At 44.1% G+C, this 12,888-nt stretch overlaps 1 protein-coding gene across 3 annotated transcripts in view; it reads right to left on the reverse strand.

Annotated features, from left to right (window-relative positions):
- The window catches only part of MYBPC3 (myosin binding protein C3), a 101,078-nt gene that overhangs the window by 27,169 nt on the left and 61,021 nt on the right, over positions 1–12,888 (reverse strand). For all 3 annotated transcript variants that reach the window (XM_044269497.1, XM_044269496.1, XM_044269498.1), the window contains 9 exons: positions 12,549–12,715; positions 10,742–10,907; positions 9,333–9,439; positions 8,615–8,644; positions 6,956–7,092; positions 5,208–5,273; positions 4,767–4,926; positions 4,272–4,376; positions 3,844–4,032 (listed from right to left, as the gene is read on the reverse strand). In XM_044269497.1, the coding sequence (XP_044125432.1) occupies positions 3,844–4,032; positions 4,272–4,376; positions 4,767–4,926; positions 5,208–5,273; positions 6,956–7,092; positions 8,615–8,644; positions 9,333–9,439; positions 10,742–10,907; positions 12,549–12,715 (1,127 nt within the window). The remainder of the gene's footprint in view (positions 1–3,843; positions 4,033–4,271; positions 4,377–4,766; positions 4,927–5,207; positions 5,274–6,955; positions 7,093–8,614; positions 8,645–9,332; positions 9,440–10,741; positions 10,908–12,548; positions 12,716–12,888) is intronic.

Raw genomic sequence — 12,888 nt, forward strand, 5'->3', positions numbered from 1 at the left:
CCACTGAATTAAATGGAACCAGGGCTGGCATTACGTTGGCTGGTGCCCTGTGTGGATCCTTCTATTGGTGGGCGTCATAAAGTGCACACATAACTATCCAATATATTGGCGAGTAATACTTCCATACAGTTCTCTAAAAATGAATGTTATGCTGCGCTATCACCACCAACACCATACACTGCCAAAGTAATATTCTGCATAGTTCCTAAAAAACTAACGCTACCGTCAGTATACGAAACCGCCGCCAGACCAAAAGGTAGTAAATCTAAGAGCGAACAACCCTAACTTTAGTAACTTGTTAGACTGACGCTTGTGACAGCTGTGACACGGTTTGGACATTTACCTTGACAAATTAATGCTACTGTGAGTATTTCTGTAGACTCCCGACGCGTGTAAAGTCTATTTTTACAACTCAGCACCTTAAGGTGCCATAAAAATAGAACAAGCCTTTTCTGGATGTGTTCTGGAGTTGTCACCTACACAATGTCTCTAATGTGGCCAATAGTGGACATCAAGGCAAATACAATAAAAAACAAGACCATGATCCTAAAAATTCCTGGTTTTAAAATTCCCTCTAGAGATTTAAAGGGGTTAAGAAAATGAAACTACTTAAATATTACTTTATTATAAAAAATATTCTCAAATACCTTTCATTTGTTATAATGGCTCGTTTTGTCTAGGGGAAATAAAATGGCTGCCGCCCTATTAGTACACACAAAACCCGTCCTAGTCGAACAGCAGGACAAGTTACTTCACAACGCTGAGCTAAAGAGCTGCCTCATCCTCCTCTCTACTCTACTTGTCAGGGATTATGATCCTGAATACGGTTTAATATAATCTTCAGCTGAATCTCTGTAGGAACGGAGTTCATGAGGAGAAATGAAGTACAGAGAGGAGGTGGGGATGTGGCTGATGAGCAGCAGCACCTGTATGCAGTCTCCATTACCACAGTCTGTCCTGTCCGTCCTCTCTGTACTTCATTCCTACAGAGATTCTGCTGAAGATCTTATCATCTGTTTTTAATATTATAATCCCTGACAAGCAGAGCATAGAGGAGGATGAGGCAGCTCTTAAGCTCAGTGTTGTGAAGTCACTTGTCCTCCTGTGTGATTAGGACAGGTTCCGTGTGTACTAATAGGACAGCGGCCATTTTAATTTTCCTAATGATTGCTCCCTGGACAAAACAAGCCATTATAACTAATAAAAGGTATTTGCAAATCTATTAATAATAAAATAATATTTAAGTATTTTCATTTTCTTAATTCTGGAGAACCTCTTTAAAGACATTGGATGAGAAATAGAGATGAATTGATTGGTCTTATTAGGCAAAGTTTTGCATCTAAACTGGGGTGTTCCCGCAGCTGAGGATGCTCCCCCTGCCGCTTGGTCGACACGACCGGACATCTCAGCCGATCCCGACAATGTTGCACATGCGAGTAGCGGCACAAACACAGGGGCTCTGCTTCCGCTACTAGAGCAGTTCATTGTGCACTATACTTTTGGGTAGTGGCGCAGGAAAAGTCCATGTTCCAGAAGCGTGGCAGAGTCTCTGTACTTGCTCCACTACCAGGGTCATACACAGATCTCCTAAGACCCCTCAGTACAACTTAGCATATCCCCCCCCCCCCCCAATTTCCTAGTGCTCATGGGTGAGTCACTCCCAGGCAATGTGGAATGCAAAGCATAGTGCCCCAGATTTCTGATGAATTTACAAACAAAAATTTATAAGCATAAAAAAAGTCGCCCTCAGCCTCACCCACTTCTGTGTCTGAAAAAGTGCTCCATAAATATGGTGCTCATCCTAAACACAACTGTCATAAATACAATGATAAATTCTCCAGCTTCACTTCACATATTACAAAAATGTCTGCCTGCAGCCAACACTAGGGGGAGCTCAGTGCATCAGAGTTTATACAGTGCAATTGAAGCTATTATAATGTCTATGCGCTGAGCTCCCTCTAGTGTTAGTTGCATGAAAATGCAGTTTTTTCATGTCCTGTCCTAACAATCAAGCGGCAGGGGGAGTGTCCTCAGCTTCTGGGACAGCCCATCTTAGTTGCAGAACTCATCTGCTTGATGAGAAAACCATGGATACCTCCAGCACCACCCCTGTCCAGATTGATGTGGCAATAGCACTAGGGAAACTTGGATATTCTTGATTTTATTTCAAAGGCTGCATGATTGGCTCATGGTAGTCAAGGGCTGACCATGCAAAAAACTTAATGAAGCCACCAGGAGGCAAAGTGGGACAGCACTTTCCTAGCACCACTTTTGCTTTGTTCTTGTGATTGGCTGAGATCATGGCAGTTGGACTACTGACTATCAAACACATATTTTAGACATATGCCACCAGCCTCTACCCTTAGACTATCCCTTTAAGTAGCCAAGTAATATCGTCTTTCTACCATTGTGTCTACAGCTGTTACAGACCATAAAGTTGACCTCAGATATCTCACATGACTTCAAATACCAATGGAATTAACCAGATAGCAGTTAGTAGATTCACCCGAAGTTGGGTTCCTCCGTCTTTTGCATTTCCAGGACAATGCTAACATAATAACTTATGGGAAATGAAAATCAGCCTTCACATGATGTTCATATAGGTTTTCTACTGTAAAAGTATGGTTTCAACAGGGCAGCAGTCTGTGGCTGTTAACTCCTAGACTCGAGGAGATCTATCTACTGTACGGTAATTAGCATTCTCAACAACAGGTGTTGCTACAACAGCTAAGCTACAAATAATATAAAATTAAATAAATCAAACTACAACTTTCCAAATACACAATACAAAATAAACAACCAAAATATCACATTATAAAATTCCAAAAACAGGAAAGCATTCAACTATTCAACACAATGACATACATTTCATGAGATTCAACCACCAAAAATAACCATCAAAAATAACAAATCAAACTTTTTCAGTCCAACAGAAAGGGGTAATATCAAATCCATTGCAGTTATTTTTTGCTTCATGAATGTTTTTTTAGTTTTTTTTTGGGGGGGGGATTGTCCACTTTCCATTTGTACTAATAAGTAGTATGCAGATAATTGTTGGCAGGGTCAGAATTCCTCACCAGAGTATCAGAGGATCTCTGGTGGGCCCAGTCTCTGAAGCCATGGAAGGCTCCAAAGATCCAGGAGAAAAACACCATTTGGAGCTGCCTTTGGAGCCAATCACTTGCCAGTATTTCTTCGTTTCAAAACCCATCAGACTGTATTGGTGATATAGGGGTTGGGCCCTAAGAATAATTTCCTCTAATGGGCCCCAGGAACGTCCGTCCGTCACTGAAAGATGGGTTCCCCTAGGACCTCACTCTGTTATCATAATACTGAGCTATTGTAAAGAAGGGCTTTCATTCTGGAGGACAAACTACAGCCATACAGGGAAGACTAATAGGAGCCATGTAATTATCAAATGCTGAGAAGCTCACATGGCAATGACAACATGGGCCCACCAGGAGACTCCCCACAATTAGCTGGTCAAAAGAGTAACTGAAAGGGGTTATCGAGGGTGGACAATCCCCTTAAATTCAGAAGTACCAAATTGGGTGAGATTGGTCCAACAGTGTACCAGAGGATTCAGGTTCTATCCACAATAAGTCCCAAGGGTCCAGCAGAAGAGATAACTTTGGAGTCAATCACTTACCACTAGGGCTGATATGCGTATACAATGATAGCAACAAAGATTACAAAGCAAAAGTGAATGTGTACATATTCTGTATGGAAGGAGGGTGAGTCCTCAGAAAGGTTTCCTCTGATGGGCCCAAGGAACCCTGACCCTTGGATACAGGTAGAAAGGTAATATGAAAGAATGGTGTACATGAACTGTACACTACTTACCAATTGGCATGAATGGCTGAGAAGGCTGGCTGGGAAGAGACATGCCAATGGCATTGACGGCATAGATCCTCATCTCATAGATGACTCCTTCAATCATGCGTTTAGATTCATAGGTCAGCTCCTTCACCAGGTCATAGTTTAGCCGCATCCAGCGGTAACTTTTCTTCTTCTTCCTCTCCAAAACGTAACCTGTAGCGTCAAATAAAGTTTAGAATAGGTGACCCATCAAATTATTGATGCCCAAATGTCAACTCTGGTAAGTGGTACGAAAGCTATTTGACTATAGCTGCATAACTAGAGATGAACAGTAGGAGTTGTACTGATGGCCACATTGGCCATATAGGTAAGAACCACAACTTGGCAGGGTGACTCACTCTCCCACCCATTAATCTTGGTATACAGGGTAAACCTGTCTGATCACCACTCACCTGTGATTGGCATGCCTCCATCATAGTTGGGTGGCTGCCACTGAACGGTGCAGAAATCTTCTCCAATGTTCAGGATTTTGGGGGCCTGGGGAGGATCTGGTGCCTCTGTGAAAGAAAGGCCATGAGAAGATGACAATGGACGGTTGACTCTTTCAGTAATGTATCAGTAGATAGGTATATGGCCTCTGTTTATGTCTCTGTTCCAATACTAAATGGCCTTCAAGCTGAACTGCGGTCAATCTCCCAACAAGGTAACCTGCTTGGTGAAGATTAGGACCTTTATAATGTTCCCCAGTTTTTCATGGAGTGTGTTCCTAAAAACGCTATATTCCCTCTCCTTCCACCATCCACAAGGAGCTGCCAGGTTGTGTATGAAAATGCAGACTTGTGGATGTTTTGGGCGGATTTGATAGAGAAAACTGGACGAGAGTATTTATGTACATTTATGTTCTTGATTGAGGAATGTCTAACAAAATGGTCTCTATGATGTCTTACCAATGACTTTTACATTAATGGTGGCCTTGTCCTCTCCAGCTGGATTCTTAAGCAGGACAGTGTATGCCCCCTCGTCAGACTTCTCTGCCCCTTCAATGATGAACACGCAGTGGTCCGGGTGGGTCTCCACATGGACTCTGCCATCAGTTTCTGAAATGATCTAAGTTACAAATTCATTACTCTAAACGTCATGACCAAGAAATCATTGCTTTATGAGACAAGGAAGTAAGGAGATTCAGGAGACTAATTATCTATCTATCTATCTATCTATCTATCTATCTAAAATGAACATTGTAAAGTCACAACAGTGCAGTCAACCAACCAAACCAAAGTGAAAGTGAGTTGTGTGTGATCACAAATGGACAGTCTACAGGTGATATAAGTAATGGTGCACGCTATTCACTTCTTAAAACACATGGAGGGCAGAGTGTGCCCACTTACATCCACATCGTCGTTGACCTCCACCCCTGGCTCAGGGTGAGTCCTGACAGGGGCCTGTTGAATGACCTGATATTGGGAAATAAAGCTGAGACTAAAGGAAGAGTAGAGGGCACAGAAAAGGGAGGGAAGTGGATCATGGGAGGGAAATGTGGATCATGGGAGGTAGACATATGTCGTGCTCAAGACAGCTGCTGGTGAGATGACTGGCATAAGTGAGAAACCACAAAGAACCACAGCGATGTCAAACATTTTGGTCTACATGACATTCTTCAAAATCCTACAGTGGTCCTTGTGAAGTCAATGAGGACATTTATGGAAGCTGCACAAATGAATGAAGCTAGAGGTGAAACGCAAGGCTTCTAGACCATAATGCAAATGGTGTAACCCCACCTATCCATGTCTTATGTGGGGCAGAGGGACTTTTAGGCCTGCTTGCAATTGCTAACTCTGCACCTCCATAACTACACCTCTGGCTGCAAGAGATCTTTGGAATTGTAATCCTCCTGGCAACCATGTATGGAAATCTGGAATACCTCCACAGAAACCATTAGTAACTAATACTCTCGCAAATCTCAGTTTCGCGTTATTGGTTTCACTGGTTGTGCCATCTACATTATTTGGAGATTTGGGCCCAAAAGGACAAATTGCTTAGACGGGCACTTCAGGTCTTTTACCATTACTAGTGGTGGGTCCTAGTTCACAGCCCTCAATGTCTTCAGGCATGTCGTATGGTATGTGAACATGCAGAATAATGTATATTAAAGGGTACGTCTACTTACGAATCTGATGGTGAGACACACAGCCAAAAGATCAAGTGGTCCAGTGAACTAGGCAACCTAATGATGGCCAAACCCTGTCGTTCTAAGGATCTTGTGAGGAGTATTCCAGATCAACTGGAAGCATTCTCTTGGTTGTGCCTACCACCATCACTGTTTTCTACCTTGTTTTCTACCTTGGACAGTCCCTATCAGTTACAAAAGTCCCTGATGATGACCTGATCGCAGGAAATCCCACTACTGGAACCCTTAGAAGTCAGCTGTGATCTATAAGCAAATCAAGCAGCAAGTGTTCAATTTTACTGCAGCGCCTCCAGAGGGGTAATGAAGCATTACATGGTGCCTATTAAAATAGACTGTTCGTGTAAAGCACAAGAGTCTTTTTGGCCCCCAGGTTTAGAGATGCTCTTTGTAGCTTCACTCTGCTAATAGGCAAGGGTCCTGATTAAGGGATTCCCCTCTCTTAAATGGGTTTTTATTGAGCTTTCTAAACCAAATGAACTCTTAAGAGTTACCCTTTAATGCACATTAATAAGCATGTTTACATGATATGTGAAGTGTCATGTAAATTGTAATCTTACCAGTGACTGTATTTGTGACTTATAACCTCCCTTCTGATCCTCAGCTGTGTCATGTCACCAACACTCTGACTCTCCAAATAACACAGCATCCTATGTGTGAACAGGAAGTCAGTTTCTCTATGTATTCTTACGGGAACCTCAATGTCAGCCCTTATAGGAATGAATAGAGAAGTGACTTCCTGTCCTGTGTCAGTTGGAGATCAGAGTGCTGGTCACATGACACAGCTGAGGATTAGAAGCGAGGTTATAACTCACAAATAAAGTCACTGGTAAGAAGATTACCTTCACTACAGTTTACATCATGTACCAATCTAACAGGTCAGAGAATAAAAAAAAGAGGAGTGCTTCTTTAAAGCAAAAATTAAGAAAGAACACATGTTCAATTCATTACCTGGTCTCCTTTGCTCCATATGATTGTAGGCGCTGGATCTCCAGTGATAGGAACGTCCAGACGCAGCTTGTTCCCAGCCACGACGATGATGGTGTCGGCATTACCGGACGCATAGTCCAGCTTAATCTTTGGAGGTTCTGATGAGGTTGGATAATGCACATGAGAAAATAGAAGTAGTGGAAGGCTCACAGACTACACAAACATGGACCAGGACAAGAATATGACATGACGCATGACGGGAATGCAGCAGACCTGACTTGTCCTGTGGCTCAATGTGCCACAATATCAGGATGAATTAGCAGTGGTTTGCAGAGTGGTGTGAGGATCATGGCCACAGGTGGGGTGACCATGACCAGGCCCAGAGGGAAGGGAAGCCAATTGCATCCCCAGGTGAGCACCACTTTCAATTGTGTCCTCAGAATGTGAGTTTGCAGAGGAGCAGCACCTGCTGAGGTCACTAAATGTCTGCAGAGGTCCATGTAACGGAGGATTGGATGTCACAACTCTGGTCCACAAGGGACTGAAAGCAGAAAAGCGGGACGCTCGGCGCTGGAAAAGACTGGAGCCTAGGTAAGTGGCTTTGTTTCTTTAGGCAGAGCAGATTCTAGGCATACTGTATCTACAATTGTGGTGGGGGTCGGACAACCCCTTTAAAATGAATGATTCAACAGCTATTCATGCTGAACTCCAAGGACTAAAGAGGGCACATTTTGAAACCACTAGAGACCATCTCCTGGTGGGGAAACCTAAAGGGTTACCCATACTCAGTTAAAGAGGTTTTCTAGGAGTTCAATATAAATGGTCTATCCTTAGGATAGGCCATCAATATCTGATCAAAGGGGGTCCAACTCTCGGCACCCCTGCCGACCAGCCAATGGTGTCATCAAAGGCAAATGATGTCACGTTCATAGGACACATGGCCCATTTGCAGATCAGTCCCAGTCAAGTGAATGAGTCTGGGCTGCAATACCAAGCACTGCCACTATACAAGGCACGGCGCTGTGGTTGGTGAGCTATGAGGAAGCCTCAGAGCTCACCAGAGCATCGCGATCCATTCAAATAGCTGATAGGCAGGGGTGTCGGGTGTCGGGTGTCGGACCCCCCACTGACCAGATATTGATGACCTATCCTGAGGATAGCCCTACAATATTGAGACTTCTGAAAAATCCCTTTAAAAGAAGCCGATGACACTTTCAGCTCTGCTACAAGTCTGAAAAATAATAAAATTTCAATGGAGACAACTGAATGATAGAATCCACTGCGGGAGTACATTTATCCATTATTCTTATAAATTCAATAAATATTGAAAAAAACTATTTCTTTAATGCGATTTGTAAGGAAACCAATGAGGCTATATCAGTAGAAAACCTCAAACACGACCATTGATTTTACAAAAACCTGGCTTTGCTCCATTCCACCACAGATCAGACACTATACTAACACAAAAGACGCCCCCTACAGTTCTCAATGGGAACTGCAGCCAGGTTTCACATTTTCTTTGATCTCTCTCACGATACACATAAAAGGACACATCCATCGTAACGTTCTGTAGGATGAGGAGAATGCTGCACATAATGACCCTGATGTCAGCAAGACGCGCCTGCACAAAGGGATACAGCGCATGCGCAGAGACATCAGTGGTGGTCACAAGCACCTTACCTTGTCTGGGAACAAAGTCGATTTTCACCTCTGAGGAAAGACAAAGAGAGACAAATTATCAGAGAGGAGACTGAGCAAAACTGCCATGGATTGGTTTTGTACGGAGGCATAATATGGCACCCACAGAGGTACATGGCGTCTTATAGTGCCTCTGTATGCCTCCAAATTCATACTTCTAGGGGGAAAAGACCTCCACAATTGGCATGCAATGGGATATCTAGCCGGAATTTCTTACTAAGTTCTTATACTTAGTACAAAGGAAAAGTAGAGTAGTTGCCCCATATCTACCAACCAATAAAGGTGTGCCATTTCTCTGGGTTTTTGTACTCCATCTGCTTCTCTATGCATTAAAATCTGTTTCAACCTGCAACCGCCACTAGGGGGAGCTCACTGCATACAGACTTATACAGCTGACAATACATTCACTGCTTGCTGTATAAAGGAATATGCAAGGAGCTCCACCTAGTGGTGGCTGCAGGTAACTTCTGTCACCTTAATAAAAAGCAGGGGATTTGTAGCTCTGTGTCAGGACAAAATGGAGCTTTACCGCTGTAAGATATATTATAAAATTAATCAGATTATTTTTTTTGCTAGTCTTTTTGCAGGTGGCAGCCCATTTTGGGAGTTGAAAAACTATTTTACCTCTGCCATGTCATCCAGTATCCCCATCATTATTACTTTACAGTGGCTCGCTATGTTTCGACGCTTTTTCACTCACCCATAAAGTGCAGTTTTGCAGAAAGGTTGAAGGCAAACCCATTGGGGATGAAGGAATAGTCTCCTTCGTCGGAGGACACCACGTCGTCGATGGTCAGCTTGTGAACCCTGCGGAAATTAAACGGCTTGGTAAATCGCCTCTCTGGCCAAATAGTAAAACTTCTTCACTTGTTAGAGCTGCAGTTGGGGAACCAGAGCTGCAATTACTTTAGCAGCTGGTGACCTAAATAGCGCCCCCTGGTGGAATTATCCATCAGAAAACTGGCATCAAAAAGTCGCCATGCTTGTGCAAAATTTTGCAACATTTTCTGGGTTTGAAGCCCAGCTTGCTACTTTTTAAAAAAGTTGGATGGGGCGGGACTTGCGGCTAGCTGGATCGGCACATTTCTTATGATCGACACCAGGAACCTGGCACAGATAATAACGGACATCTACAGCAGTTCCTTTGCTGGTGTAGATTTTCGTTTTGGCACACAGACCTGCACTGACTGAGCCCCCGCTATTAAGAGGAGTATGCCGTTCAATAATTGTGGCGCATCTGACGGCAGTGGGGGATAGGTTAAGACTGGTGTTAAAGGGGTTATCCCATCTTGGACATTGAGGGCATATCGCTAGGATGTGCCCCCCAATGTCTGATTGGTGCGGGTTCCATCTCTGGGACTTGCGCCAGTCCTTAGAACGGAGCCTGCAAAGTGATGGCGGGCGCACCGCACATCCGCAGCCGCCCTCCATTCTGCGAGAGCCGAAAATAGCTGAGCGTTGGCTCGGCTATTTCCTTAAAGGGGTTTTCCCATCTTAGACAATGGGGGCATATCGCTAGGATATGCCCCCATTGTCTGATAGGTGCAAATCCTACCGCTGGGACCCGCACTAATATCAAGAACGGAGGGGGGAGCGCTGTGGCTGGAGGACCCCAGATTTCCCGGGGTCCGTCCACCACCAAACGCTAATCCCCGCCTCTCCCATAGAAGTGAATGGGAGCGTGCCGCGCATGGGCGGCCCATGCTGCCATTCATTTCTATGGGGCAGACGGCAATAGAAATGAATGGAGGGCGGCTGCGCATGCACAGTGCGCTCTGCTTTACTTTCGGGGCTCCGTTCTCGATATAGGTGCAGGTTCCAGTGGTGGGGCAATGGGGCTTATGGGGCTTATCCTAGCGATATGCCCCCATTGTCTGAGATGAGAATACCCCTTTAAGTCCCATAAAAGTGAATGGAGAGGTGGCCGCGCTTGCGCAGTGCGCTACCCATTCATTTCAATGGGACTTCCGAAAATAGCAGAGCATGTTGCTCGGCTATTTTCGGCACTCCCATATAAATGAATAGAGGGTGGCTGCGCGTGTGTTATGCCCCCCCCCCCCCCCTAATGTCCAAGATGAGAATACCCCTTATTTAAAATGTCAGACTGACCTTCCAATATGGGAGATTTTGATCCTCTCGTTGGCGACGACCTCTTTTCCGTTCTTCACCCATATTCCGGTGACAGTCTCGTCTGACACTTCGCACTTGAACACAGCCTGCTCCTTGGCCTTCACCGTCAGGTCGGCTACACCCTGCAGAATTTCCAGCTGTTTCTCTGGAGAGACAAAGTGATAGGATCTAACGCTGGAGAGAAAACACTGGAAAAGTGATTAAAAGGCTATTCCACAAACTCATAGTCTTGTATTGAATCGCAATTAAAGCAATTCCTTAAAGTGAATCTACTACTGTGTTGTTTTTAGTCCAACATATGGTAACGACTCTTTACTTAAAGGGGTTTTCTTGGCCAAACGTAAGGATCAGCTATCCTTAGCATGTCAATATCGGATCCCATTAACGCGAACCGACGCAGGGCTGTAGTAACCAGGCACGGCCGTGTGTGCAGGTAGTAAATACAGCTGATCGGTCGGGGTGCCCAGAGTCAGTTAGTCTGGGAAACCCCTTTTAATATATATCCATTGCGTCTGGAGCTGTTTTTCTGATGGAGAGCTCCAAACCCTTATGCTGGTTACTCAAAGTCTCCACTAGAGGGAGCTTATTACATACTTGAGTTCAGTATGCAGTAAGCTCCTAAGCTCCCTCTAGTGGTGGCTCCGGGTAATTTACATGTTATCTGTTATATCTATGACTATGCAGGGGATTTGTATCTCTGTGTCTACATTGCAATGCTGTCACATACCAACATTTGCATGCAGCAATCACCTCCACTGTATAGGGATGAGCTACTGCTGCTGTGATCGCTCCTCCCATACACAATCATTGTTTGCGGGTAGGAGAACCCTATTTATAGAGCACAATCTGCAATCCAAAAATATCATGACCTGACGGATGACTTTTTGCTTGTCAATCACATGATTATTTACATGGGAACGAGAAATGCTACAAGCACTTATCCCTGAACCTGTGATCGACGCATGTAATGGACATCTTCGGGGCAATTTTTATGATTGCATTTTACTCAGTTTGGGTTAAAAATAGTTTTTCCAATTGGTCTTTATTAAAAAGTTTCAACTGTTTTTTTTTAATACAGGGGTTAAAAATCAGTCTGTTTGCAGAGTATCACTTCTCAGTCCCATCAGCTGAAGACCTCATAAACACTCATTATAGCAAAACGCTTATCAGACTGATAAGAATATGTCTTAAATCAGGAAGTCGGAGATAAGGCTTCACATGAGCCTTCAGCTGATGGGACTGAAAAGTAATACTCTGCAACGGACTGATTATTAACCCGTGTATCTATAAAACAACTGCATTTTATTTATTTTTGAAAGACCAATTTTAAAAATGAGCCCAAAATGAATAAAATGCCATAATAATTTTTTTCCCAGAAGGTCTCCATTGCGGTGTGGTGGGGCAGGTAGTACGTGTCATATAACACTGCTCCTTGCTTTATTATCTTTGATGTTTGCTCAAAGACGTTGGGGGACATTGACTAAGACCGGTGATTTAGAGGCTAGTCTTACTTCATGTCCATTGGCATTTGATGCGTCTAAGTTATGTAGAGGCGCCGGCGTCTACGTAACTTTAGGCGCTGGCCGTGCGAATTGCTGAAATCTATGCCAGTGATTTAAGCAGGTGTAGAAAATGCTAAATGAGATGCGACATCCCGTCCCCTTTTTCCGCCACCACGTAAAAGTGGTGTGCGCGGGGAAAAGCGGCGTACCTTGCATCATAAATGACCCCCATTATCTCTAGCGCATACCAGCTTCTCTCATGGTAACCCATTTCCACCCATTACCTTGTACCAACAGCTCAGCGACGGATTCTCCTCCGTTGGTCTTCACGACATAGTTGCCACTGTCTTCCAGGGTTGTCTCATTAATGATGAGGAAATGTTTCTTCCCGTCTTTCTTAAACCGATATTTAAAGGTTTCTTCTCTGGTCAGTTCTACTCCATTCTTCTCCCTGGAGGAGATACGAGGAAGCCATAAAACAAGCGCATCCCATCAATGGTACATCGTACAGCTCGGAGGCGAAACGTAACGCTCGTGGATCCTGATGAAAAATCTGTAGCAGAGCCCCCCCCCCAACATGTGCCATTTATAATACTGGTGGCCTTTGTAGGTGGTAGAGCCTCC

The sequence above is a fragment of the Bufo gargarizans genome, chromosome 10 (assembly GCF_014858855.1).
Source record: "Bufo gargarizans isolate SCDJY-AF-19 chromosome 10, ASM1485885v1, whole genome shotgun sequence".
NCBI lineage: Eukaryota > Metazoa > Chordata > Amphibia > Anura > Bufonidae > Bufo > Bufo gargarizans.